Genomic DNA, 27,536 nt, shown 5'->3' on the forward strand with positions numbered 1-27,536 from the left:
TCGAAGGAATACACAGCAGCATCATCTTTATCTTCTAAGCGAATTTTATTAAGTACTTAGAATTAAGAAGATAGATATATTATATTTATCGAAAAAAAATTTTTTATATCAGACTCCTCTGAGTCCTTAGACGACTTTGAGTTAGATTTAAAAGCTAATTTAAACAAAAAATTAAATAATTGCGAAGAGAATGATTTAATAGAAAGATTAAATAATTTAAGAGTATCACATATAAATATAGATAAACGATGCTATATACGATGTTTGAGTCCCACATGCAGAGTAGATGAGCCCTGTATTACCAGGGCGTCAGCCCGTTCGTTCCCCTGCATGCCTGTGTGTCTCATTACGCATACCAAGTTAACCCTATTGGTCAGCGCATTATCAGTAAGTTCTCTTGCACTTGCTGATGATGGTTTTTGCACTTTAAAACTCAAAAACCAGCTTAGTTTCTTCATTAAGTAATACATTTCTTCATGTTTTTCAAGAATTTAATATGGATTCTTCGATAATTCTTTGCCTTAGCTTTGCAACACTAGCTGGTTTAGTTTTATAAATTTTACTTTTAAAGTATGCCAAATAAAAATAATCTTTAGGATAAAAACGAGTGAACGAGAAAACATCCGGAAAATGCCTGATCTAAAGAACCAGTGGCGCACCCAGGGGGGGTTTTGGGGGTTAAAACCCCCCAGGACCCTATTCCGACACTGTTACTCACACATTTTAAGGACTCAAAATGGAGGTCACATCATAAAAAAAATTTCGGTGACCAACCAAACCCCCCCCCTCAGAGGCAAATTCTAGGTGCGCTACTGTAAAGAACGCCGAATAGTTACACCAAAATAAGCTAGAGCTTCGTTTTCTTCAAACCGCATCTCATTAAAATTGGCTCCAAACTTATTTTTCAGGGCAGATACAATTTCATTACTAAATAGCAATTCGGAGGAGGAGCAAGTGGATACGTTTTCACGTATCCACTGTGGATATATCTACCTCACTTCAATACTTTAAATTTGCCCGATTTACATTCCCACAGAGTGTATATTGCTTCGTCGGAAAAACATTTTTACCGAAGTTCTCGTCATTATTATTACATCACTAAAATGTAGTCTTCAGTCGTAGTCACCTTCATTTAATTCTTGCAACAACATGATTTTGTAGGGTTTAAATTAATTCTTATGTAAAACACGTTAAGTCTGAAGAATGACCTACATCATGTATTTGTGCTGTTTTGCGTAAGGATGTATGTGGATTTTTGTCGAAACTCTGCATTCAATCTAAAGTTTTTATTATTTAAATGGGAATAAGCCACAATTAAAGGTAAAAGTAAATTTATTGACGTTTCAATTTCCACTTCGGAACTCGTTCTCAAAATAAACATTTCTCAAAACTAATGTTATTTACTCGATATTACTGTTTGTTTCCTGGATGTTATCTTTCGTTTCATTAATCTTAGTTTAAAGTTTATGTTTAAAAGTAATGTGTATGTATAATAATGTATTATTTACCAAGTCTATCAAAATTGGCAACAACGCAGCGAATCCCCCGATCTTTTCTCCGAATCTTCCGAAAATCTTTTGTCAGAACTGGTCAAAGCGAAGGTCACAACCCATGTTAATCATGTTATTGTTGTTGTCTCTTGCTCTTGTCTCATCTCGTCATCTCCCCATCCTTACACCCTTATCGAGTGCCTTCGGCCGTATACGTATGGAACAACAATTTTTTCACGGTTCCAATTTTGTATCCACTCCTGGAGAAATGCGCAATAGATTTTGCGAAAAGCTGTTGTTGCAAGATCTAAAATATTCCATTAGTTTCAAAGAATATTCCAAAATTATAATTATTATAGAAGTTCTTCGAAAAGTGGAAAATAAATTTCACACGTGGTTAAATTCTTCACATTAATGGCCTAATTGACTTAATCTATTCAACTAATTAATCATAAATATCTATCCATTGATGGATTACATTTGGCAACATTGACTTTATCCCAAACACGGAAACACGTGTTTGTGTTTAGTGTTTATGCTGTGAAACTATAGTTATTTCAGTAATTTTTATATAAATTTCAGTTATTTGTAGTTATATAGTTGGCTTTATAAGTTTATTTCGTATTTGATACATATTACTGTGATATTTCTCCACTTTTCTAAGTGGTTTTGTTATTTTAAACGACGGATTAAGATGAATTCTATCAAAACATCTGTTTATTATTGCTGTGTAGTGTATGTAGATATGTAGAAAAAATTCCAGGAACCATAACAACTTCAGTTTCTTCAGGTTTCCCAAGGATGAAATTCGGTACGAACTAAATTCTCTATTTAATATCATTGACCTCATCAGTGTTGTATTTTTAGGTCTGCAGAATGGAAGAAAATTGTTCAATGTGAAAAACTACAGTGCTCAATATTGTTATGATCACTTGAGAATATGCAGTTTACATTTTGGGGAACCGGACTTAACAGGAATGCTAAAAAGCAGGTTGAAAAAAAAAATGCAAAACCATCTATTTGTCCTGTGAGATAAAACGTTTCAGTTCAAGGTATGTTCTTTCTTTTATGTGAATAATGAGAGAACTCATTTTTGTAATTTTGTAGGCACACCTGTTGAGAAGTTTATATTTTCAATATGCTTATCTGGTAGGTTGTTAAATTGTTTTTTTTTTAACTAAATAGTCTCACTTTTATTAACCGAAATTTGAAAATTGTGAAGGTTGCACCCTTAATGAATATCTGACAATTTGGGGTGAATGGCAAGAATTGAACTGAAAAAACTATTTACAATCAATTAAATGTTGCTGACCAATATGATTTTAATATAATATATATGTTATTTTTTCTAGGGACAGCAGCTGTAGAGCATTTAAAGGCAGTAGCAAGTACCTCTGGGGAATCTATAATCTATGACATATAGTATTGAAGGTATGCATATAGTATTAAAATTAATTGTGACTCTGACAAAACTTTTTATATGAAAGATGTACCTCATTTATTGAATTCAAAATGAAATAACATTTTCAAATTTTGATATTTGACAATGGTCTTACTGAGAAAAATATTTGGAGGCATTTTATATCCAATATAAACAACAAAAACTTCGTTTGTGCCAGAAGCTTACAGATGTATATATTTTTTCATTTTCAAAAACTTCCAATAACAGTGTTAAAACTGTTAAGTTTATAGAAAAAATAAACAAAATTTTCAATTTAATGAATTCAAAATTCAGTAAAACCAAATCTTTTAATAGGCCTTTTATAGGGATATTCAAAATTAGTTTTTAGATACATTTAGAAGAGAGAGAGAGAGAGAGAGAGAGAGAGAGAGAGAGAGAGAGATATATAAATGAATGGATTCCCTAAAACATTAATTTCTTAATGTTGAATTATTTATTTATAATTTTCAGATGCCAAAAATGTTGAAGAGTATGTTTTCTCGTCGACCACATCTAATATATCTTCAAGCATATATCAAGAGGACAGGCAAATGTTATGTTATTTATGTTAAAAAATGGACAAAATTTTCAATTTAATGAATTTAAAATTCAGTAAATCCAAATCTTTCAATAGGCCTTCTATGGGAATATTCAAAATTAGTTTTTAAATACATTTAGAAGAGAGAGATAAGTCAATGGATTCCCCAAAACATTAGTTTCTTGATGTTGAATTATTTATTTATAATTTTTAGATTCCGAACATATTGGACAGTGTGTTTTCTCTCCAACCATATCTAATATATCTTCAGACATATATCAAGAGGAAGGTCACAAATCAAAATCAGAGCAGAATGGCGAAGAAAGCTTGTGATTATGATGATGATGCTCCAGTAGCAAACAAAAGTGACATTCTCATACAAAATTGAGCGTACAGAACTCAATGTCAAATACAGCAGCTGTAGAGGTCACTACATATATATATATATATATATATATATATATATATATATATATATATATATATATATATATATATATTTACATAAGTTTTTACATACTTTGTTAAATTACATGTACAATAAATTCAAATTCAAATAAAAGACTACAGTTCATAACTAAGATATTTAGCATTCATAACTTTCATAAGAGATAACATAACATAATGAATATTTGAAATGAACATTTTTAAAGTTTAAAACATACCTAAGCAATAATAATAATAATAATTCATAATGGATTAAATAAGCAAGTCATAATATTCATAATTCATAATGGGGTAAATAAGCAAGGAATAACATTAAATAAGCACGTGTTCATAGGGGTAATGTCTGAAATGATAATGCTAGGGACACTATAATTGGCAAAATGTTTTTGCCAATTATAGTATTGTATATAGTATTGTGTATTTGTTGATTTGTAAGGATAGAACTTAATAAATTTAGTAAACTCATCAACAACTTCAAATACATATTTATTCCAATTACAAGGATCTAACAGCCCATAGTGATCAATATGAAGCATTTCAAAAGGTAAGTTACCTTTTGGTATACTATGTAGATATCCTTCTGATTTGCCACTTTTAGGATTGAATTCAATACACTTTAAGCAATTTTGAATATGATGTCCATTCTTAAATTTAATTTTTTCATTTCATTATTTTGTTATTAATAAGTTGTGATTGTTGAACTATCTATTTTCTGTTCTAACTTGTATTCATAGTTCGCTACTTCTGTTTTTTTTTAATGCTATTTTTATTATAACTGGTATTGTAAAATTGAAATCCTCAAAATATAATTTATAGTTCGAATGTATTATTATTTTTTCATCTAAAGAAATTAGTTTCCTCATTAGCTCTATCGACATCAGTTCTTCGTTTTATGAGATTTCTCACCAGTAACAGTGAATAGAGAGTGATTTTCTAATGAATACAAAAAATTAAATATTCGATTAATCCAATCTGTTGGAGTCAACATAATACATTTTGAAGGACAATCAGTAGTAATTATTTAAATTGACGAGAGCTTCGTAAAGGCTAAATTTAGGAAAGTATTCATTATTCCGAAAATCTAATTCGATTTTAGGTCGCTAAGAGTCACACTTTTCCTATTTATTTTCGAGCAGTGTATTAAAAATTATATTGAGCAGTGTAACAAACGCTGGAATTTATCTGCGCGTGGAACAAATGCGCGTGAAAAAAATGAAACATGAACAACAAAGGACCGGCGGCATAGTGAAGAACTGAAGAGTGAACCTACTGATTCTTTACTTTAGCGATACGTGATCTTATGACTCATATACTGTGACCCTAGATTAGAGAGTAGGGAAGCCATCCACATCCTATTATAGAGCTTAGACGACAGACGTAGTTATTTTTATTTAATTTATACCAATTTGTCGACGTAGTGTGCTTATGGTTAGTGGTAATTTTCGCTTAATTCATATGCTGGTATAGTTAACTAACGTGATTTTATAAATCTAAACGGTCAAGGATTGGTGTTAAAAAGTGAAATCTGCACGGAACGGAAATCTGAAATATGGCTTTCACATTAGCAACTGTTTTTACAGTTCTTTTAGTAATCAATGGAGGTAAGATGCAAAATATATTTTAAGAAAGTGAGATTAAAGATATATTTTTGAATAGTGTATTACATTAATGCAATAAAACTAAAAAAATAGAAACATTTCGAGAATATAATATTTTAGTAAACTTTTCTAGTAAAGTTTTTATGGAAAAGTGTAATTGCGTTACAATGCTACAAAGAAATATATCCTATGAATTATACTCAACCATCTTTAGTGGAAAGACTGTCTATCTAAATAGTTTTACTAACTGTGTAGGTATATGCTGACTTTACACCCTCTCTGAAAATAGGTCATAAATTTTTTCCCTGATGTGCATTTACTTTTGGCGCCATTTCGCATAGGATGAAATGTTACCACACCCTATTTTATTAATTGGGAAACAACTGTTTTATGATATTAGTTCAGTTTGTAGCATAATAGTTTTTGCTGATATCGTTTAGGAAAAACCCATCACATTATACTTAGATTTTCTTTTATTGAACTTATGACGAGTTTTGTCAGTGAAGTATTTTCATATTCTCACTGGCACATGCATGTCCTTTTTTTTCGCATACCGTTTCCACTGTTTCTTTTTTTTAATTTCTTTGGATTTTTTTTTTATTTTGCCAAGTTAAAATGAAAATCATGTTACTTATGTGCAGAGATTTTACGTAAATTAGTAGGTACTTTTCCTGTAAGGAAATCTATAATTAGAACCATAATAATAATAATAATTGTATTATAATTAAAAAATAACGATGTCCAATGCTTTCATATTAGATATCGTTATTATTAAAAGCTATTCTAGCTATTTCTAGCCTTCCTTGTAACCCCAAAACAACAAACTTTACAGGAACCAGTTTAAACATTCTTGTTTAAAACCTATTATAAAAAAATAATGCAAATCTAATACTGCTAATATTTTCGCTAAAATATCAAATATATACTTGATTCAACTAAATATTTTCAAGATCTAATAAATAAATGTTTAGAACGAGTACCTATTTACTATAACTTTGTTGGGGATACCTGTACAAGTTTTTGGGACAATACAAGTAATAAGCATAAAGAACGTTGCGGTTAAGTTAGCTACAAATGAAACTTCAGTAAATCACAAAGTTGAGTCTGCGGTATTGCCATGTCCTTGTTGTGTATATGTTTTATGCATGGAGCAAAAAGACAAAAGAGGAAATCTAATCGTTATGAAAAGGAGACCAAAAAAGTGGCCTCTGATGGCGGACATATCAGGAAATGCGAATGTGCCAAATTTAAATTTCATGACACTTTACAATAATCATACAGTGGTGTAGGGGTTCTAATTTATCTATTTATTTGTTATATTACATAATATTAATATTACATAATATTAATACATAATACACTTTTTTTAACACTAGAACATAATAAAGTTTTAATTAAATAATAACAATAATAGTCTAAAATGTGAAACAATTGTTAAAAAACTTCAATAGAAAGTACAAATAATCTTTCATGTGACAGTTGGGATAAACAATAACATCAGCAATAACATAACCCAACTAAATTTGATTTCTTAAACAAGAATTTCCTGCATTTCCTGTCTAACAATATTTTTGCCCCCACTACCTTTACATTCCATCTTTTGTCTTTTTGCTCGATGGTTTTATGCCCTAAATATGCTTTGAAGGCAAAAGTATATAGAAAGTGCCGATGAAGTTAGCTACAAATGACATACAGATTTCAATTTGGCAGTGTTGCCATATCACAAATAAATCACGAAATATATGCGATATTATATTAATTAATGTTACTAAACATTCTTCTTAAGTTTTTAAAAGAAGTTTAATTAATTTAAATTTAATTTATTATAATTAAAATTAACTTTAATTTAAGAATGCTATTTTTAATCAAATTACGCACCACACTAAAGCGTCAAACGCACTTATGAAACTTAAATCGCTTATATTAAAACGTACTTCCCGCATTTCTTGTACATTTTTAACACCCTTTCTGGTCCAACAATTGTTGTAGGCATTATTTTTAAGCCTGTAGCATAAGTAATAAAAGTGTCTGTTCAGATTTGCCTCAGGTAGTCAGCGGTTCTCAAATTAAAAATGTACGGTTTTCTTAATTTGATAATACGACATTAGGGATTTTTTTAATAAAATAACTTTGTATTATGTTTTATAATAATTGAATATCATAATGTAAATTGATAAACATTGAGTATGAAATATACAGGGTCATTCACGCAACATGTTGGTTAAAAGTTTTCAAAGTTCTGGTCGTTACTGGTTTCTGCAAACTTGGAATAATGGGTTATGCAAAGCATTCTTCATTTTTTAAATATTTGCGTTCTTTTAGCACTTCCGCTTGTACCGGAAGTCGCCATTAAGTTTCTTATTTTAAATAGAAACTGTGCTTTTTGTTATTTTTTTTAGAATCTACGTAAAATTCTGAATCGATTTTTATTGGGATACCATTCTCGAAAAAATAGCCGTTTTTGAGATATTTAAAGTTTTTGAAAAATTTTTCATATTACACATGCAACTTCAAAAATTAATATTGTGGTTAATATTTATGCTGACAAAAAAATTCTTTTTAGCGTGTACTAAACTCTATTTTTATTTAAGCATAAAAAAGTTTGCCAATGTTAATACTGGGTGTTCAAAATTTTGTATTATATTTTTATTTTTATATATTTTATGAATATATCTATAAAAATATATATCTATATAAAACAAAGACTTATTCCTACTTCCCACACACACCTTCCCAAACCCACCGAGGTAGGTTGTCCTCCTGCGGTACAACCAGCCCCGGCTTTCCTCCACCCCCTGGTCTTTGGAGCCAGGTCTCGACTATTTCGCGGTATCCCCCGTCAGGCAATGGGAGATTTCCGTGTATTTACATTTAAGTGGTAGGTTAGCCCATTTGGCTTTATCACTACCGGTCAAAGCAATTCTTCAGCGATCTAATGATGGTTGTGTGTGCCGATACTTGCTTTCCCTTTTCTGCACCAAGTGCAGTCGAGAGCAAGCATCGAATCCTTTTATCCGTCGTCTAATACCCAGTCATTCGTCCAGTCATGTCCTTAATCTACCTTACTTGCTAATCTAATTGTTTTGGTGCTTGCATTCAACAGCGTCGTGCGGCGTGCCTCCGGCTCTCTCCTGCATGCGGTTTTTGTTTTATTTTTTTTTTGTTTTTTTTGGTGGTTGGTACTCTTTTGTGTTAATTTTTCTATCTGCGTCTTAATCTATGGACAGGTATCATCATTATCTGACTCGCTATCCGATTCATCTGAATCTTACTTCATCAATAACTTGTTCTATTTCATATGACTCTAAAATTTTTTTTTTCAGTATGCTCAATACATTTCCGCCATTGTTTCTCATTGACTTGGTTTAGTGCATCTTGCCAGAGTTGTAAAACGCTGGCTTCGTCAGTGGTCTTACATGCATGTTTATCATAGTAGTTTTTAGTGATGCCCCACACCAATTCAATTGGATTGTACTGGCAGTGATATGGTGGTAGTCTTAGGACCTCATGACCATATTTTAGTGCCATTTGGTCAACGACAAATTTTTTCTCAGTAATGTGTTCTGTGCACTTATTTAATAATTCAGCTTTTAAAACTAGATGTTCGTGTTCTATATTTTGCTCCGACTTTTCTTAAGTCTTCTTTTTTCTAGCTGCTTCTGGGAAACTTTTCCTTCTCTCTGGTATGATACGAAGCATTGTCTAAGACTATTAATGACGGATTTTCCAGATTTTTTAATAATTTTTCCTCAAACCAATGTTCAAAAATATCGGCGTCCATATTTCCGTGGTAATCATAAGTTTTTTTTGTCGAAGAAAATATAAGACTAGCATTGGGTATAAAACCTTATGTATTTCCTGCATGCAATATAATATATCTTTTGCCATTACTCGCACTAGTACTCGAATAGCATTTGATAGAACCATCTTGCATAACAACTAAAATTATCCAGTTATGCGACCGCAAGGAATGGATGCACTCCTCGAGACAATTTTATTTGAAATAAAATTATAAAAGTTTTTTCAATAAATTATCATCACAAAGCATTCAATTTGCGTTTTTTCACGATTTATAAAAAAATTGTTTTGGTAGCGCTGATTTATCCTCAAGTACTACAGCCGACCAGTAGGAGGTTCGGTACCACAAAGCAGGTAGAAAAAGGAAAGCATAACCGAGTGGCTGTAACTAGAGTCATAAATTATTTTTCGAGCGTTAATCCGAAATACGACAGGGTAAAACGACTTCACTATAACGATCTGAACAAGTTCCAGTAACTAGCTAATACATTAACAAAACGCTATTCAGGTACCATTTCATCCCAAAATTATAAGAAAATAGTCATAAAATTGAAATCTGCTAAATATCTGTTGCAATCTGGCAACTAGTGTTTTCAAAATTTTGATAGTATTGCCAAGTTTATTTGCTAATCTACCAAAGGCCAATTATAATTTTTTTTCTAATAACTAACTGCAACTAATATCAAAAGAAACAAATATTCATTCGTTCGTGTTTCATATAAATTTAAAAATTTTTAAAAAATTCCCGATTTCATAAAATAATATAATAAAAAAATGTACTGTTTCAAAGCCTATTTGAGGCATAAAACATATACATAATAAGGACATGGCAATTCCGCAAACACAAATTTGACATAACGTTTATAGCCAACCTCATCGGCACTTTCTCTATACTTTTCTTCTTCAGTGCCTTATCCGGTCCGGATGTTGGCGATCATCAAGGCTATCATGGTTTTGTTGACTGCTCTGCGAAACAGCTCCGCTGAGGTCATCCCAAACCATTGTCGGAGATTTTTCAAGCACGAGATACGACGGCGTCCCGGTCCTCTTCTGCCAAATACTTTACCCTGCATAACGAGTTGAAGAATTCGATATTTTTCTTCGTTCCGCATCACGTGGCCGAGGTACTCAAGCTTACGTTGTTTAATTAAATTAAGCACTTCTTTTTCTTTTGTCATGCGCTGTAGGACCTCAACCTTGGTGACATGGTCCACATAAGATATTTTTAGTATCCTTCTGTATATCCACATTTCGAAGGCTTCGATTCGTTTTTCAGTGGCTTGCGTCAGTGTCCAGGCTTCAACTCCATATAGTAACACTGGAAGAACGTAGCACCTCACTATCCGCATCTTGGTTCCCAAACTGAGATCACTGCAGCACAGCAAGGATCTCAACTTAATAAACGTAGACCGTGCCATTTCAATTCTGGATCTAATCTCTTGATCGTAGTCCCATTGTACGTTGAGGGTAGTTCCGAGGTAAGTGAATCTGTCGACTCTCTGGATCTCTTCGCTACCTGCCATTAGTGCCCCGGGATCTAAATTTGTACGGCTGACAACCATGAATTTAGTTTTCTTAATATTAAGGTTCAGTGCGTATGTTACGCTCACAGTTCGCACTCGGTCTAGTAAGGCCTGCAGATCGTTTAGGCTGGTTGCTAGTAACACAGTGTCATCGGCGTAGCGGATATTATTGATGTATTCACCGTTCACTCGGATTCCCATGTCTAGGTTTGTGAGGGCTTCATTAAAAATCTCCTCAGAGTATATATTGAAAAGAGTCGGCGATAGCACACATCCTTGCCTTACTCCTCACATGATCTTCACTTGGTCGGTCAGCTGGTCTTCGACCTTGACTTGAGCACGCTGGTTCCAGTATAAATTCAGGATGATCCGAATGTCCTTCTCATCCAATCCTACTCTTTGTAGTGCGGTGACCATCTTCTGGTGCTGACAACGGTCAAATGTCTTGGCGTAGTCAATAAAACAAATATAGACATCACAACTGACATCGCGGCATCTCTGAAGTAGGACTTGTAAGGTGAAAAGTGCTTCACGTGTACCCATGGAATTGTGGAATCCGAATTGCATTTTACCGACATTTTCTTCGCATTTCTTGTAAATTCTGGCATGTATGATTTTAAGAAAAAATTTAAGTGCATGACTCATAAGACTGATAGTTCGGAAATCTTCGCACGTTTTCGCAGATCGTTTTTTTGGTAGCGTTACAAATGTTGACAATAGCCATTCTATACTATAGCCATCAATGACAATAGCCATCTATACTTTTGCCGCTTTGAAATAGACATTTTTATTATATTATTTTATGGAATCTGGTATTACTTGTTTTTAATTTACATAAAACACGAACGAATGAATATTTGTTTCGTTCGATATTAGTTGCAGTAGTTATTAGAAAAAAAATTGTAATTGCCATTTGGTAGATTAGTGGTTAAATTTGGGAATAGTGTCAAAACCTTCAAAACACTAATTGCCAGATTGCAAGATAATAAAAAAGTAAATCATTATATCATATTCACTTTCTAACTTTAGTATTTATAGTGATTTATATATTATTTTTCTTGTTATTTTACCATTTTATATTTTCCATGTTTAATTAAATTATATATCGCATGCTCTTTCGCGATTTATTAAAACGATATGGCAACACTGTCAATACAAAAAATTCCTCCATTTGTAGCTAACTTAACTGGAACGTTCTCTATACTTCTACCAAAGAATATAGACGCTTATAAGCGTCTATATTCTTTGCATTTACATTTTAAAGTTTGTTTAGCAGAAAATGGTTGACTTCAATTAGTGCGGTCGTAAATATTATTAAATTTATCTGACTTGGACCATTGTTAAGACCTTGTACCTCAGGTAAACCATTGTTATCTGAAACCGGGTCTTTTATACTATTATCGACTTTACATATAGTCGATAGTATAGCCTATTAGTTTTATTATACTTATTATATTTTGTTATTATTATACTTTAATCGGCATAGCTATATACAATCATTGTTATAATATGTAAATTATGATTTCAGCTTATGGATTACAATGTTACAGTTGTAATTCACAAGATAAGACGTCCTGTAAATGGGGTCTTACGTCATTCCTGCAGAATACAGAAGAATGTACCACAGCAGGAATTTTGGACGCTCTCTTTTCGCCAAAATGCTATAAAATAACGGCTAAAAGTAAGTAGATTTTATTATATGTAGCCCTTTATCCCTTTACTGAGGTTATAGTGAGATTAAATATAGTTTAAATGTAAGTAACAGAAAGTTACTTATGGATGCAATAAAATCAGATAAAAAGTAATTATCGCGAGCAGGGCAAATGTAGATGATACAAAAAAATGTAATAATAAAATAATATATTTAAAATAATAAATATTATAAAACATAATCAATACTACCCGTTTTACACTTTCTCATCAACTTGATTTATGAATGAATTAAGTATCTCATTGTGATACTTACTACAGTAAGTGTGCCTATAAATAAATTGTGCCCTCCAATATTTGTGATGTTGATTATTCTCATCTGTACATTATTATAACCAGTTTAATTGTAACCAGTAATTGGCACACTATTTAGTTAAAAAATATTTGGAAAGAGTGGTCCCGGTCGACGAAGCACATCATGCCTTCGTATTGTAGTATTTTTATTAATCTAATTCATTGTCTTTATTTATTATCAAAGGTTCTACATTTAACACTTACAAGTTTATTAAAGTCTTTATTACGATATTCACTAATTTATTTCACAATATTTACTTCCGGCTTACAATTTAAACTCGATATTCAAAACTAGAACTAGAACTAAACGTTTTCAACAAAATTCCCTCCTTAAATATAAAATACACTTATTGGAGAATCCTTTCGATTTCGGGCGGCGATCTTCTCGAAAAGTCAGGTTGGCAAACAGGTTTTTCAGCTGAGCGGCGAACTTACTAGAATAGAATAGAATTAGAAATAATATGTTTACAGTTTTATGAGTCATCGTAACAGTATCTTATGTGAGTGTTTAATCAGTCTTCGACGCCCCTCTTCAGAGTCGCGGCAAATAAAATTATGATAGTCGATATGATAAAAATATTAGCATAACCAAAATTTAGATTGGCAATGTCCAACCATAAATGGCGTGACATTCAGCATGGCGACTATGCTACTACCGACCCGGCGAAATAACGGTGGACGGTGGTAGTTGAAACAATAATAATGTTTTGAGGCTATGATTCCATGGCCTCAAACCTTATAATGCGCGATTTTTTGTATTTTCACAAAAAAAAATATATTTGTGTGTGTTGGGTTGTATATGGAGGTATAAAAACCATATAAAATATTTAGTTAATCAAAAACCTTTATAAAAAAAATGATTGTAGCATTGATACATAGCGTTTATAATAATTCATAATAACTAAGTAGTGTGAAACTTTGAAAACAGTTATTGTTTTTAATGAGACAAAAATAAAGTCCACATGTAGAGCAGCGTATATATATATATTGAAATGATATTGTTTTAAAAAATGAATTTGTAAGTTATATACTAGATAATTTTAGATATAACAAGTATTTGGTTATTTTAAGAAGTTATATACTAGAGAATTTAATAAAAATATATTTATGTGAGGGCATTTTTAATAAATTAGCATATAATAAGTGTAAAAAGTTGTATTTTAATGTTGTAAATATATTTAAGTGAGCCATGTGCATAGGCAACCAACTATACAGTAAATTGACAGATAGAAATTAATCATAATACGAATATAAGTGGGGTTATAATAATAATGTTAGTTTAAAATGTTTAATTTATATATATTTAATGATTTAAATGTTTATTCTGATCTGAAAAGCCTAAATGTCAACAAAATTATTAATAGAAAAGAATGGAATTCTCTGGATCACCGGAGATGGCCATGTTTGCGAAATGGTTTGTTCCAGAAAATTCAGACATGTATTTAATAGAACAAATTGGAACATGATCTCTTACCAGATGGTTCTAGAATATCCAAAAAGATATAAATACCCGTGATTTGGATTCAAGATGGCAGTTTTTAGTCAGAAGTCAGGCCAGTTCATTATGAAAGTTAGTAGACACATTTAGTTAGTGAAGTAAATTGTTCAGAATTTTCAAGAAGTCAGTCAGAAAAGTTTAGTAAGAAATATGAAAGTTAGTTGGAGTCAGTGAATCAAGTACAAATAGTCAAATTGTCTAATATAGTGAGTTAAATGAAGATTAAAAATTATGCATATATTTAATGCACATTTATAATTATACACAAATAATTATTGAAGATTATAAAAGTATATTAGAAGAATATTGGATGGACATTGGAAGGAATTAAAATTATATTATGATTGGAGATTAGTATAAATCAACTTATAATAATTGGATATTGGTATATTGAAAAGAAGAATAAATATAAATGGTGTTTGCTGGTTTGCTTGGTGGTGTATAAATGCTGGTGAAGAAAACTATATCTTAAATTGGTAGAAGCTGATAATTGGAAAAAGTAATTTCACAAAAACAAGGATAACCGAAGTACGAAGACATTCAGTGATGATTAGAATCTATATAGTGGAAAACAGTTCATTTAGGCATTCAGTGAAAGAAAGGTACAAAATTTTGTTAATATAATTTAGTTAATGTCATAACAATTTCAATTTTGAAGATAGTTTGTTTAAATTTTACATTGTTTATAGAATTTAATTAGTTTTATAAGAATATCAATTTAAAGATAGTTTATTTTAAATTTACATTGGCTAGGTTAGATATATATGTGTGTTTCATAATAGTTATAATAAAGATAATTAAAAAAAGTACTTACAAACTAATTCTTTGAGAACCGCGATAAAAACCCTATATTATTAAAAATGCTCATTGCTCATCATTCAAACAAAAAACACATCATAACAATATATATATATATATATATATATATATATATATAAAGTACAAATACGTATCTTGCGTCTTTGTCCAACATTTTGATATAAAGGCCAGTGTGACTGTTTAACAAGCCTAATTTCGTTATGCGGGACGTAACTAGTTGTTGCGGACTTTTTCTTTTTGTTTTTCAACAGTCTTTTTCCAATTCTTATGGCCTTCCTGTCTTTGCCAGTCTGATTACATCCAACTTTGCACAAACAATTTGCAATTTCTGCTCGAAAATCAGCAAGCTTCAAGGGCATTTCACTTCCTCTTTCAGTTAGGCATCGCCGGTACAAAAGCCAGGAATTTACAATAGTCATATCAAGCATATGATAAAAAACCTCATGTACCACTTTTTGGATTTGATTTTGTAACGCTCAATGAGGCTATCCATAACAAATCTGTTGCGAGTGGCATGCGTCTACAGGACTGTATCTGCGGCAGCCCTGTTGGTCATTACTGGATGTGTTTTGCTGCATGTTTTGGCAGTGGAAAGAAAAGAGCTGCACGAGAGAAGAGACATAAACCTTACTATGGCCGACAGAAGACGGGAATGGGAAATGTCAATTAAAAGAAGGCAAGAAGAATGGAATAACACGGAGGGTATGGTACAGTGGACAAAGATGCTGATCCCAAACATAAGAAATTGGGTGGCCTGTGACCACCAGCGACTGGATTACTTCCTAAAACAGGTGCTCACAGGAAACGGGTGTTTTAGGGCCTACCTCTCTAGGTTCGGAAAGGCTGACACGGAAGAAAGCCTATAATGCAGACATTCGAACACTGTGGCACATACGATGTTAGACTGCGACAGATGGATAATAGAAAGGAACAGAATGGAAAGAGAGACAGGTGTGAATTTTGTTACAGTGAAAGAAATGATTGAGAGAATGCCCGAATATATTCTTGCAGCAGCTAGACAATGAAGTTGTGAGACAATGTATTTTTCACACCTGAAGAAAATATTTTACCAATAACTGCGAGCAACGATATAAAGCAAAATGTGTTATCACTTTAAAATACCAACTTTGAGACATCATAAAGTAGATTCTACTGCAGAAGTCAAGGTACATCTTCATCTGCGCAGTATATATCCCATGCAGCTTTTACTTCTGTGGAATGTGAAGAAGCTACGAAGAAGTTAAAGAGAACGGATGTTTATCTATGAAATACATAGCACATACATGTTACATACTGTGTTAATGTCGACTAAATGTGGAGAAGAGTCTGCTATCGACGGCGGCGTCAATGAAATTAACCAAAATATTATAAGTGGAGCAATATGCAGCTATTTTTGGGCGTCAATTAGGTCATTAGATCTTCAACACCGCTTACCAAGTATTTTGCGGCATTTGTAGCAACCACATTAAAAATTAATCTCATACTTGCAATAAATGCGAAATGACGATTGCTCAGACTTTCAATCGAAAATTCATTCGTATGTCACCGTTTGTATAAGAGGAAAAGAATTGTTAGAAGTGCAAAATAAATGTTAGAAACAACACTAAATAGAAGCTGTCAAAATGGTTAAAGATTCTGACGATCAATTTTCAGCACTTTTAGTAGTATTACTCACACTAGATAAAGTTGACCTCAATCCTTTAGATCACCATAATATTGTTACGATAAATATTACTCATGCCTAAACTGTAAACAACTGTTTTTCTAATAAGTATTTTTCCAGTAATTTCCCCTACGATAAAACCTGTCTTATTTCCATGCTGTTCGAGAGAGTTCAAGGGTCGCCGGCCGAATTCTACGGAACTCTGGAATAACGGCTATTTAATATATATATAGAGGATATTTTTATTTGTTGGTTAGTCTGAATAGTTGTATCGAGTTTGAATTGTAACGCGGAAATGTAGTATATAAATTAAAATCGTGTAAATAGTGTAAATAAATTATTGTAAGACTTTATATAAATTAAATAAAGACTCTAATAAACTAAGTGTTAGAACATTTTTATAATAAATAAATTTAATAAATTAGATTAATAAACTCAGTTCATTGGTGTCAAAAGTGGAATATTTTAAATAAACTGTGAAAATGACTACGATTTATGAGCTCACAGTTACGAATTTAAGAAGACATCTTGAGTACAGAGAATTAACTTCTACCGGAAAAAAGGCAACGACTAAATAACGCTTTGGAGGAAGAGGGTTTGGACCCGAAAACTTATATATTTGAAGACAAACATGCTGCTGTCATCTCGTCGATTTCGAAATTAGAGAACAAAGTTTTTAACGATATTTCGAAAGTTTCCGGCGACATCGCTTCTTTAGAAGACAAAGTTTCTAACGAGATTTCTTCTCTGGAAAGCAAAGTTTCTGCTAACATCTCTTTGGAAATCTCTAAAGTCACTTCTGAGATGTCTGCCCTCGACGATAGAATATCGTCGTTAAAAACCAAGTTGCTGTCGATATGTTGGCCTTCGAAGAAAAGATATGGAAATGGAAGATGGAGGAAACAGGGACAGCAGAGAGAGGAAACAATCCAATTACAGTAGAGACAAAAGAAGACGAGACGAAATATAAGTTGGGAACTCGACGGAAAATCGTCATGGAACAACTACATGAAACAGTTCGAATCAGCTGCAATGTGTAAGATATCAAACGGTTTTTGTCCAAGTAATGGCCCTAACTGTGGAAGTTTGTAAGGGTGCCTTTCATATTTGTTTTTTAAGCATATTTTACATTTATTTATAAAGTTCGAGATCGTGTTTTGCATAGAAGGTCAGTAAAAACATGTTTATATGTTTCCACTATTCCATTATGGTTTTCTCTGTGATATTTTTCTACACATTCAACTTGTCGTTCCTCTTCTTCAATATCGTTTAGCAATTTATTGCAGAATATTGTCTTTACTGAGGATTTTATTTTGTCTTTAAAATAATTGCAAATGAAAGGTCTAAATTCATGAGGTATTGTAATGGCAAATTTTTGATTTGGTCTTAAGATACTTTGCAATGCATCTGCTATTTCTACTTGCTAGTTGTCGGTGAGGGTTACAGTGTATCGATGTTAATTGAAAATCTTTTTGTATTGCAACTCAAATTTCGCACATTTAGTTTGAAATATAATTTGGTTTGTCGATAGATTAATTGGCTCGAGTGATATTTCTATTCCTGTGATAGGGTGTTCGACGGCGGTGTGTTAGTATTATTAGTGGGTTAGTATTATTTTGAAAATTTTCGAATTCCTCGAGACAATTTTCAGCGTCAAAAGCAACAATTGCATCTGGAGGTTCAGCGCATTCTGAACTGGAACTTAGAGCATTTATTTGAATTCTACTGAGGGCATCGGCTACTTAGTTCTCTTTTCCTTTTTTGTATCTAACTTCGAAATTGTAATCCTCTAAATTAAGTCGCCAGCGAGTTAATCTAGAAGTAGGGTCTTTAACTTTGTAGATCCAAACGAGAGGGTTGTGATCAGTTTCTACTATAAATTTCTGACTGTACAAGTACACACGAAAATGTTTACATGAATCCAAGATAGCCAATAATTCGTTTTCTATTGTAGAGTAATTTTGTTTGGCAGAATTTAGTGTCCTTGAATAAAAGGCAATGAAATGGTTATTCTGAGATAGGACTGATCCTATGGCTACATTAGAAGCATCTGTAGTCAATACGAAAGGTTTTTCAAAATCTGGGTATTGAAGAACAGGAGCATTGGTTAAGAGTTGTTTACGTTTTTTGAAACACTCCAAATAATTTGGATTTTTAGGATCTATAACAGCACTTTTACGAGTGCATCTGGAAAATGGAGACGTAATCTTCGCGAAATTTGGAATAAATCGCCTATAGAATTCGATTAATCCTAGAAAAGACTTTATTTGTTTGACAGTTTTTGGTAATGGGTATTTTTGAATGGCTTCAATTTTGCAGGGATTAAGTTTTATACCTTCAGTGGTTACTACATGCCCTATGAAAGCCACTTCTTTTGTAAGGAACTCAGACTTATCTAATTGAACTTTTAAACTATGTTTTCTAAAGGTATCGAATATGGTAGTAATGTGAACGAGATGTTCGTGTAGAGATTTGGAAAAAATGATGACATCGTCCATATAGACAAAGACAAATTTGTGAACAAAAGGACGGAGAATATTGTCCATTAGTCTTTCAAAGGTTGCTGGGCTGTTCTTTAAACCAAACGGCATACGTAATAATTCAAAATGACCATGTGACACTGAAAATGCTGTTTTTTGGACAGAGTTAGGATGAATCTCGATTTGGTGATAGCCTTGAGCCAAGTCTAGTGTTGTAAAATATGTAGCCTTACCTCGATTATCTAAGATTTCATCTATTTTTGGTAAAGGATATCTGTTGTCTATAGTATTTTCGTTTAATCATCAGCCTCATAAAAATGACATTGCAGGGTTCAAAAGCCGCAGTTAGAGTAGATGGAGAACTGACTCCCTTGTTTAACATCAACATGGGAGTAAGACAGGGAGATGCCCTATCAACCATGCTATTCAACCTAGTTCTTGAGGCAGTCATCAGAAAAACCAATATAACCGGCCATATAAACACCAAATCAGTACAAATTACTGCATATGCAGACGATGTAGCCATCATTAGTAGGAATAAGCCACGACTAATGGAAGTGTTCAAACAAATTGATCCTGAAGCAAGAAAAAGAGGTCTCAAAATAAACGAAGCAAAAACGAAGTATATGACAGTTAAAAGAATAACTGACAATGAAAATAATATCACAATAGACAACTATACTGTCGAACGAGTGGATGCCTTTACATATCTCGGCACAGAAATCAATCAGAATAACTCCGTAAGTAGCGAAATTAATGCACGTATTTCCAGCGGGAATCGTACATACTATGCTAATAAAAGATTGATGACATCGAAATTATTAGACAAAAGAACCAAAATGACTATCTACAGAACACTGATTAGACCCGTAGTAACCTATGGAGTGAAACTTGGGTAATGACGAAAAAAGATGAAGCCCAACTCAGGACATTCGAGAGAAAAATACTGAGGAAAGTATATGGCCCGGTACAAGAGGAAGATGGCACATGGAGAATCAGGAGAAACGACGAGGTTAATGAGTTAAATGAAGGTTATGAAATTGTAAGATTTGTGAAAAGTCAAAGACTGTCATGGCTGGGACATGTGCAGAGACAAAACGAAGCAAAAACAACAAAGAAAATGTTACAATGGAAGCCCATAGGAAGGCGAAAAAAAGGAAGGCCCAGAACGAGATGGTTGGATGACGTGGAAGACGACCTGAAAACAATGAACATAAGACAATGGAGAAGAAGGGCACAAGAGAGATCTGAATGGAAGGACATAGCCAGACAGGCAAAGACCCATCCAGGGTTATGATGCCAAAAGAAGAAGAAGAAGATAGTATTTTCGTTTAGCTTTCTATAATCTATAACCATTCTGAATTTTTTCTTGCCTGAAGCATCAGCTTTTTTCGGTACTACCCACACTGGGGCCGAATAGGGAGAAATTGATGGCCTAATAATTTTATCATCTAATAATTTTTGTACTTGTCTACTAATTTCTTCTTGCATCGCTTTAGGATGCCTATATCCCTTAACATAAATAGGATTTTCATCTTTTGTTTTTATTTCATGCTTCACTGCTGACGTGAAAGATAAACTCTTTTTCTCATTATAAAATACATCTCTGTATTTTCTGCAAAGGTTAAGTATTTTATTTTTTTCTTCATTATTTAAATGTTGTGTACGAATATTAGATTCTACAAAGTGCGTTGGTCCGGTTGAAATTTCATAGTCATCAAGTTTTTGAACCTGAATAGGTTCTAATAATTTTATCGGATAAGGGAGTGTCAGGTTATTAATGAAACCGTTTTTTGCTGTGTGTATGGATTCCGGTATTGTAAAATTCTGTAAGTCTACACTGTGTACTAGAATTTCACCGTCTATTACGTTAACTAATATTTTGTAATATAATGTCTCAACATAGTAATTCTGTAATTTTTTAAGGTCAATGCTTTAGTTTGATAATTTAGTATGGAGTTAAAACGTTCTAAATCATAATTTCCAAGTAGAATATCAAAATCTTTGCTCCAATTTACGATTCGTGCGTCAATTAGATAATTTATGCCATATTCAGATAATAAAAGGGTTTTAATATTTTGGAAAAATTTTGTTGTACGATTCATAGAGGTTAATGTGAAAGGTATTTTGTATATGTGGGATTGATTAAAATATTTTGCAGCATTTGGTGAAGTTACAGTATCTGATCCTCCAGAATCTATAAGAACTTTAAGACGAGTCATAGGCGTAACAAACTAAGGTAGCCGGGAAGATTTTTGTAAATTATTCAGATTTGTACAGGAGGTGGTTGTTCTTCGGGAAATACTAGGGGAAAATCCTGATAGTTTTGGTCGAAATATTCTTCCGCTACTTGTTCGGAGTCACAGTTTTTAATGTTAACTTCGGAATTATGAATTTGATTATTGCAAGCAGCAATATTGAAATGATGGCCATTAGTGGTAACGGTCATGGGTTGGTGATTTCTCGTGGAGGATGTTAGAACGCCACTCATAGGAGAATGTGGGTTTTGTTGAGTTTGTGGGTCTCTGTATTTATTCTATGTTGAACATTTTGTCGAAAATTTGGGGGTTGATTATTTCTAGATGAACTATTATTATACGATTGAGAAGCAAAATTAAAATTTGGTTGTGAAGTATTATTAAATTTTGATTATTCTGTAATGGAGGCCTGAAGTAATTTGATTGCATGGGCGAGCAGTTTGTGGGCCTATTATTATTATGATTACTACGTGAAAACTGGTTTGGATTATGTGGTCTCTGTTTGAGCAAAGCTTTTCTAGTTTGTTGGCTTTTTAAAAGTTCATATATTGTTGCTGGTTTTTATGATTATCATAAGCAATACACTTTTGAAGTGCTGCTTAAAGTGATTCTATTTCAAAATGCGATAAATATTCGCAGTGTAGTTCATTTATACCGGAACAACATAAGGCAATGTTCTTAAAATATGGCGTTTTAAAATTTACAGTAGCAGGATTATCATTTAGAGTAATATGTTACAGCAGATCATTTAAATTGGTGGAAATCCTTTGATGATACTGATCATAGGATTCGTTATTTTTTGAACTGTTGTCGATAACTGAGTTACCAAAATGTCTTCTGACCTTGTATCTCAATATTTAGTTAATAAGACAGGGGCGAATATCTGTCCAGCTTAATTTATTAGAATAATTCAAAAAATTTCAGTCATTCTTTTTAACATGTAATAGGTGAAGTTTCCACGTCTTGGATTGGCCGTTTTGGAACTTTGTTATGTTGTAATTGATACTTTAAAAGCCTTTCTGAAAAAAATGTCCTTTTTTGAAATGTGTTTTTTGTCGAAATGTCCAAAAAAAAAAGACTTTTTTTATTTTATCTATTTGTGCACGACAGCATTTAAGTGCGTCCTTCACCAATAAATTTAACGTATGAGCAAAACAATTTAAATGTTTCCATCCCAAAACATCTTTAATAACTTTGACCATATTTGAGGCATTATCAGTTACTGTAAAATTTACTTTTCCTTTTAGACCCCACTGATTAATAATTTCACTAATTTCAGAAGCGATGTTTTCTGAATTATGGTTTCCAGAAAAATGGCAGCAGCCTAATAAAACCGTTTTAAATTTTAAATTTTCGGTTAAATATTGTCCTGCTAATGCGCTCTGTTACTCCAGATGTCCAGAGGTCAATAGTAATACAGATATTTTCTACTTCTTTAACAACTTGTGCTCTAATAATTTGCTTAGGTTTGATATAACATTACATATAACCTGACACAGTTTTTCTTGTTGGCAGTTTATATGCAGGAATCCACCTTGCAAACTTTTTAAAAGCTCGTTCTTCAACTATGGAAAACGGATGAAACGAGTATTTGCATAGGTTTAGTAAAACCATATCTATTTGTATCTTTTGTTAAACTAATTTTTTTCTTAACGGAAGTATCCATCACCTTTTGACGCTTGGGTGACGGTGGCAGTATGTCAGTACTTGTAGTAGAAGTAGTCGGAACGGACAGAAATGCATCAGAAGTTTCAATCATTGCAATGTTCTGAAAGTGGAACATAAAAGCTGCATCTTCTAAAAATGTGCATTTTTTGAAAATAAAATTATTATTCTTATACTAGGTAAATGATTTTACTAGAAAAAGACCTCTTAATTGAATATTTACAATAAATAAATCCTTTGACGAACTATCAATAAATATTTGAAATCGAAAATGCAGATCAGTCGAAAATCGAAACTCATTCATTAATCAGAATACCTAGTTATTTTATTTTCAACGCCAACCGATCGCCCGACTGTCCACCGTCCCGAAAGAGTCGCATGTTATTTTTAGTTTTGCAGTAGTCTCTTAGAACATCTAATCGTCCTCGACGTAAAGTGTTCGTTGCTCCTGTGTTTACGTCTACACAAAACGCAGTTTTTTTGAATCAACCATCAACTAGTTGGCTTACCAGGGAGAAACCGTAGATTCGTTAACAACAAATAAGGATTTATAATGCAGGGATTTTCTGATAAATATAAAGCTAAAAAAACAAAAGAAAGAGTTAAGAATCTGGTTACTTCTATAATTAAAGAAAAAGAAGATTGTACTATTGAAAATCAACCAGTACAAGAAAAAGAAACCGATAAAGATGACTTAAGTCCATGGTGTATTTTTGATGAATTAATTGGACATGACTCATCTAACGTACACCTATATCGAGAGCTATAAAAGAAGTCGACATGTATTTGTCTGATGATATATTACCCAAAAAAAAATTCGAACGGAGATTGGAACTATCCATTACAGTGGTGGAAAAACCATCGCTATGTATATCCTAACTTAACCACTATATTCATAAAATATTGTAATATTGTAGTAACATCTGTTCTTTTTCAAAATCTGGTTTAATTTTAAATAAAAAAAGAACACGGTTAACAAGGAAAGTGGAAAAACTTGTGTTTTTAAATGTCAATTTAGACGATTCGCGATGTAATAATAACGTGTTATGTAAATGCAAGTACTATTTACTATTTGTGTTGTTTAATTTATTTTTCAAGTTATAATGAATATATCGTTCGTTAGTTGCTTTCACTTCAATACATACACTCATAAACGACAATAGCCAATATGTTTGGTTATGTACTCGCTTATTTGAAACTACTGTTAAACAATCAACTAGTTGAAGAATTTAACTAGTTACTTGTTTATGAAAAACGGTTCAATTTCGTTAACGATAAAAACGTACATGACCCACCTCTAAAATAAATAGCATAGCGTTCAACCTGACTCCTATGTAGTTTACGATTGAAGAGGATGGATGAATGGCGATGTTGCCAAAATTGTCTTGTTTTATTGGAAATTAGGTTACAATTTCGTCAAATAATAAAGCGAATTTGTAAATTTCTCATGGATTTAAGAAATTTTGTACCAGTATTTGTGTCAATTTGTTTTTAATATCATCATCCAATTTTGAATGACAATATAACCGCGCCACTGATCGCCAATTTTTTGAATCAATTCAATGTTTTAATTAAAATCTGTAATAAGGCAAACTTGTCGCTGTTTCTTAGGTATAAGCTGGATCGGAAATAATCGTCTCACTAGTGGGCGTCTATGAGAAATGTGGAGGGGAGACCAAGGGGAAATATGATTGATATCTTTGTTTATTCGCTGAAAATATGATTTTATATATTATGTTAGATATCCTGTTAAATTCTACTATACCGACCATAAACTTTTATCTACACCGTATATATAGCTATATGCAAAAAAAGATAATAAACAAATGATTCTTATTTTAGGTAAAAGCGGAGGTGAGTACATAGCTAGAGGTTGTCTTCAACCCGGTGCCGTAGGCTGTAGTGCTATAGCTAAAACAATAAGTTGGTTCTCTTCGGCTGTTTCAAGTGACGATCCCGATAGCCTGCAAGTATTGGGCTGTGAAACTTGTGAGACGGATAAATGCAATTCGGCTACAAAACTCACTGGATTTGCTTTTATCGGCCTTGTATTGTCTGCAATGGTTTTCTTATTGTAAATGTAAAGCTCGCTAGAGTTGTTTTATGTAACTCAAATACATTTAAGCTATTTATAGAAAAAATAAAGGGATGCTATTAAAATGTTTTCGATGTCTCAGTAGATACACAATATAGTAATTTATGTGTAGTCATGGCTGTAATTTTTATATTTTGAAGCATTTATGAAATTTATGCTAATAATACTTAATCATAAAAATACTATTTTTTTAAAACTTTTTTAAAACAAAAAATACAAAGTCTATATAAGTGATCGAAACTTTTTAATTTCAACCAAAAACTATTGCGCAGAACAGAAAAAAAATATAATCCATTTTAGCTATATTTAAGGGTTACATATAATAACCTAATGATTTTATTTAACGTGATGGGATTAAAAATATAGTTTTGATATACGAACTGTAAATCGTTTTAAGAGCAGCATTTTATATTTTTGTATTGTAAGTCATAATTACTTTTAATTAGTTTTGGTGTATTTAGAACACTCCTTGCTTAATGTGGTATTAAAAATTTTAAATTTTAAAAGTAAAAATTAGAAATTAGTACACATATTGATATGGCAATTCTATGCTATCAACTATATTGATGAACCACAATTTTAATTAAAAATAGGTTACATTCACCATTTCGATTTCCACCTCAGAAATCGTTCTATAATAATTTGTATTTCTTCTTCTTCTCTTCTTCTTCGGCTTTTCCCATTATGAGTTCGCCGTTTTCGTCCTCCACAGCACTCTATTCTCCCAGTCGCCTTCTCTGAGGTCTCTATCTATCATAGCATTTCCGACGTATGTTTTCCATCTTGTAGCAGGTCTTCCTCTCCGTCTTCTTCCCGGCGGGTCCCAGTTTAATATTCTTTTCGGCCACCTATGCTCTGGCATTCTTTGTACATGCCTGTACCACTGCAGGGCTCTGTTTTCCAACTTTTTTGTAATTGAGCATTTGACTTCCATTCTGTTCCATATTTCCTCCGTTCTTATTCTATCCGCTCTTGTGATTTGTAGACATCTTCTCATAAAGTCCAGTTCAACTGTTCTTATTTTATTTCGTATTCTTGTTGTCATTGGCCATACTTCCGCTCCATATAGGGTAATATTCATCACTATGCTTTGAAAGATCCTCTTTTTGTTTTCTTTGATTAGAGTGTTGTTCCATATCACTCCATGAAGTGCTCTTGTGGCTTGTTTTCCTCATGCTATTTTCATTTCTATATCTTTCATACAAGTACCATCTCGGCTAATCATTGACCCTAAATACTTAAAAGCCTTACAACTCTTAATAGTCTTTTCTTCTAAACTTAAGTTCAAATCTGCAACCTCGGGTCCAATACATAAGTATTCGGACTTGCACATATTTATCTTGAGTCCTCAAAGTTCATATTCTTCCTTTAATTTCCTTATCATATATTCCATATCTTGTGCAAAAATGACTTGATCATCTGCGAAAAGTAGTAAATGTAATATATTCTCTTGTACTGGTATGCCCATTGTTCCGCATTTTCTATACCATCTTTTCAAGGCCTGATCTATATATATGTTAAAAAGTGTAGGTGAGAGACCACATCCTTGTTTGAGGCCTTTTGTTGGGGTGATTGTTTTTGTTATTTCATTACCTAACTTTATTTGCACTTGTGTTTCTTTATACAGTCTTTGTGTTATATTCACCCATTTCTTTCTTCATAATTTGTATTTTGAGAACGATTTCCAAAGGTGGATGGAAACATAAAAACTAACTTATTTTCAATTAAAAATGTATTACCAATAAATATAGCAGATAAGTATATTGTTTAATACTCGACTTAATGGTTACCTCATATGAACAAAATAATTCATTTACACTCGCAAATGTAAAGCCTATTTAATACAATTGTACAATCTTTACATTTCAAGTGTTCATTCCATTATGTATATACATATTCCTTATAACTTAGAATAAACTGTAATTGATTTACTTCCGCAAATGTAAAGCCTATTTAATACAATTATACAATCTTTACATTTCAAGTGTTCCTTCCATTATGTATATACATATTACTTATAACTTAGAATAAACTGTAATTCATTTACTTCCGCAAATGTAAAGCTTATTTAATACAATTGTACAATCTTTACAAATGGAAATAATAATGATAAGTTCTCTGTACGTTGAGTTTGTATAAGAGTTTATGTTAATTGTTTCAATTAGCCTATGTTCATATTTGTGAAACCTAATGAAATACAATAAATAACTAAAAAAGTA

The 27,536-nt window shown here is 32.3% G+C and overlaps 1 protein-coding gene across 1 annotated transcript; it reads left to right on the plus strand.

Moving 5' to 3' along the window:
- The first annotated feature begins 5,164 nt into the window (after nucleotides 1-5,164).
- LOC140445062 (uncharacterized) lies at nucleotides 5,165-27,536 on the plus strand. The gene is made up of 3 exons (XM_072536854.1): nucleotides 5,165-5,517; nucleotides 12,364-12,516; nucleotides 25,065-27,536. Exons 1-3 carry the CDS (start codon nucleotides 5,466-5,468, stop codon nucleotides 25,298-25,300), a joined length of 441 nt encoding a protein of 146 aa, XP_072392955.1. The 5' UTR covers nucleotides 5,165-5,465; the 3' UTR covers nucleotides 25,301-27,536.

Source organism: Diabrotica undecimpunctata, chromosome 7 (assembly GCF_040954645.1).
Source record: "Diabrotica undecimpunctata isolate CICGRU chromosome 7, icDiaUnde3, whole genome shotgun sequence".
Taxonomy (NCBI): Eukaryota; Metazoa; Arthropoda; class Insecta; order Coleoptera; family Chrysomelidae; genus Diabrotica; species Diabrotica undecimpunctata.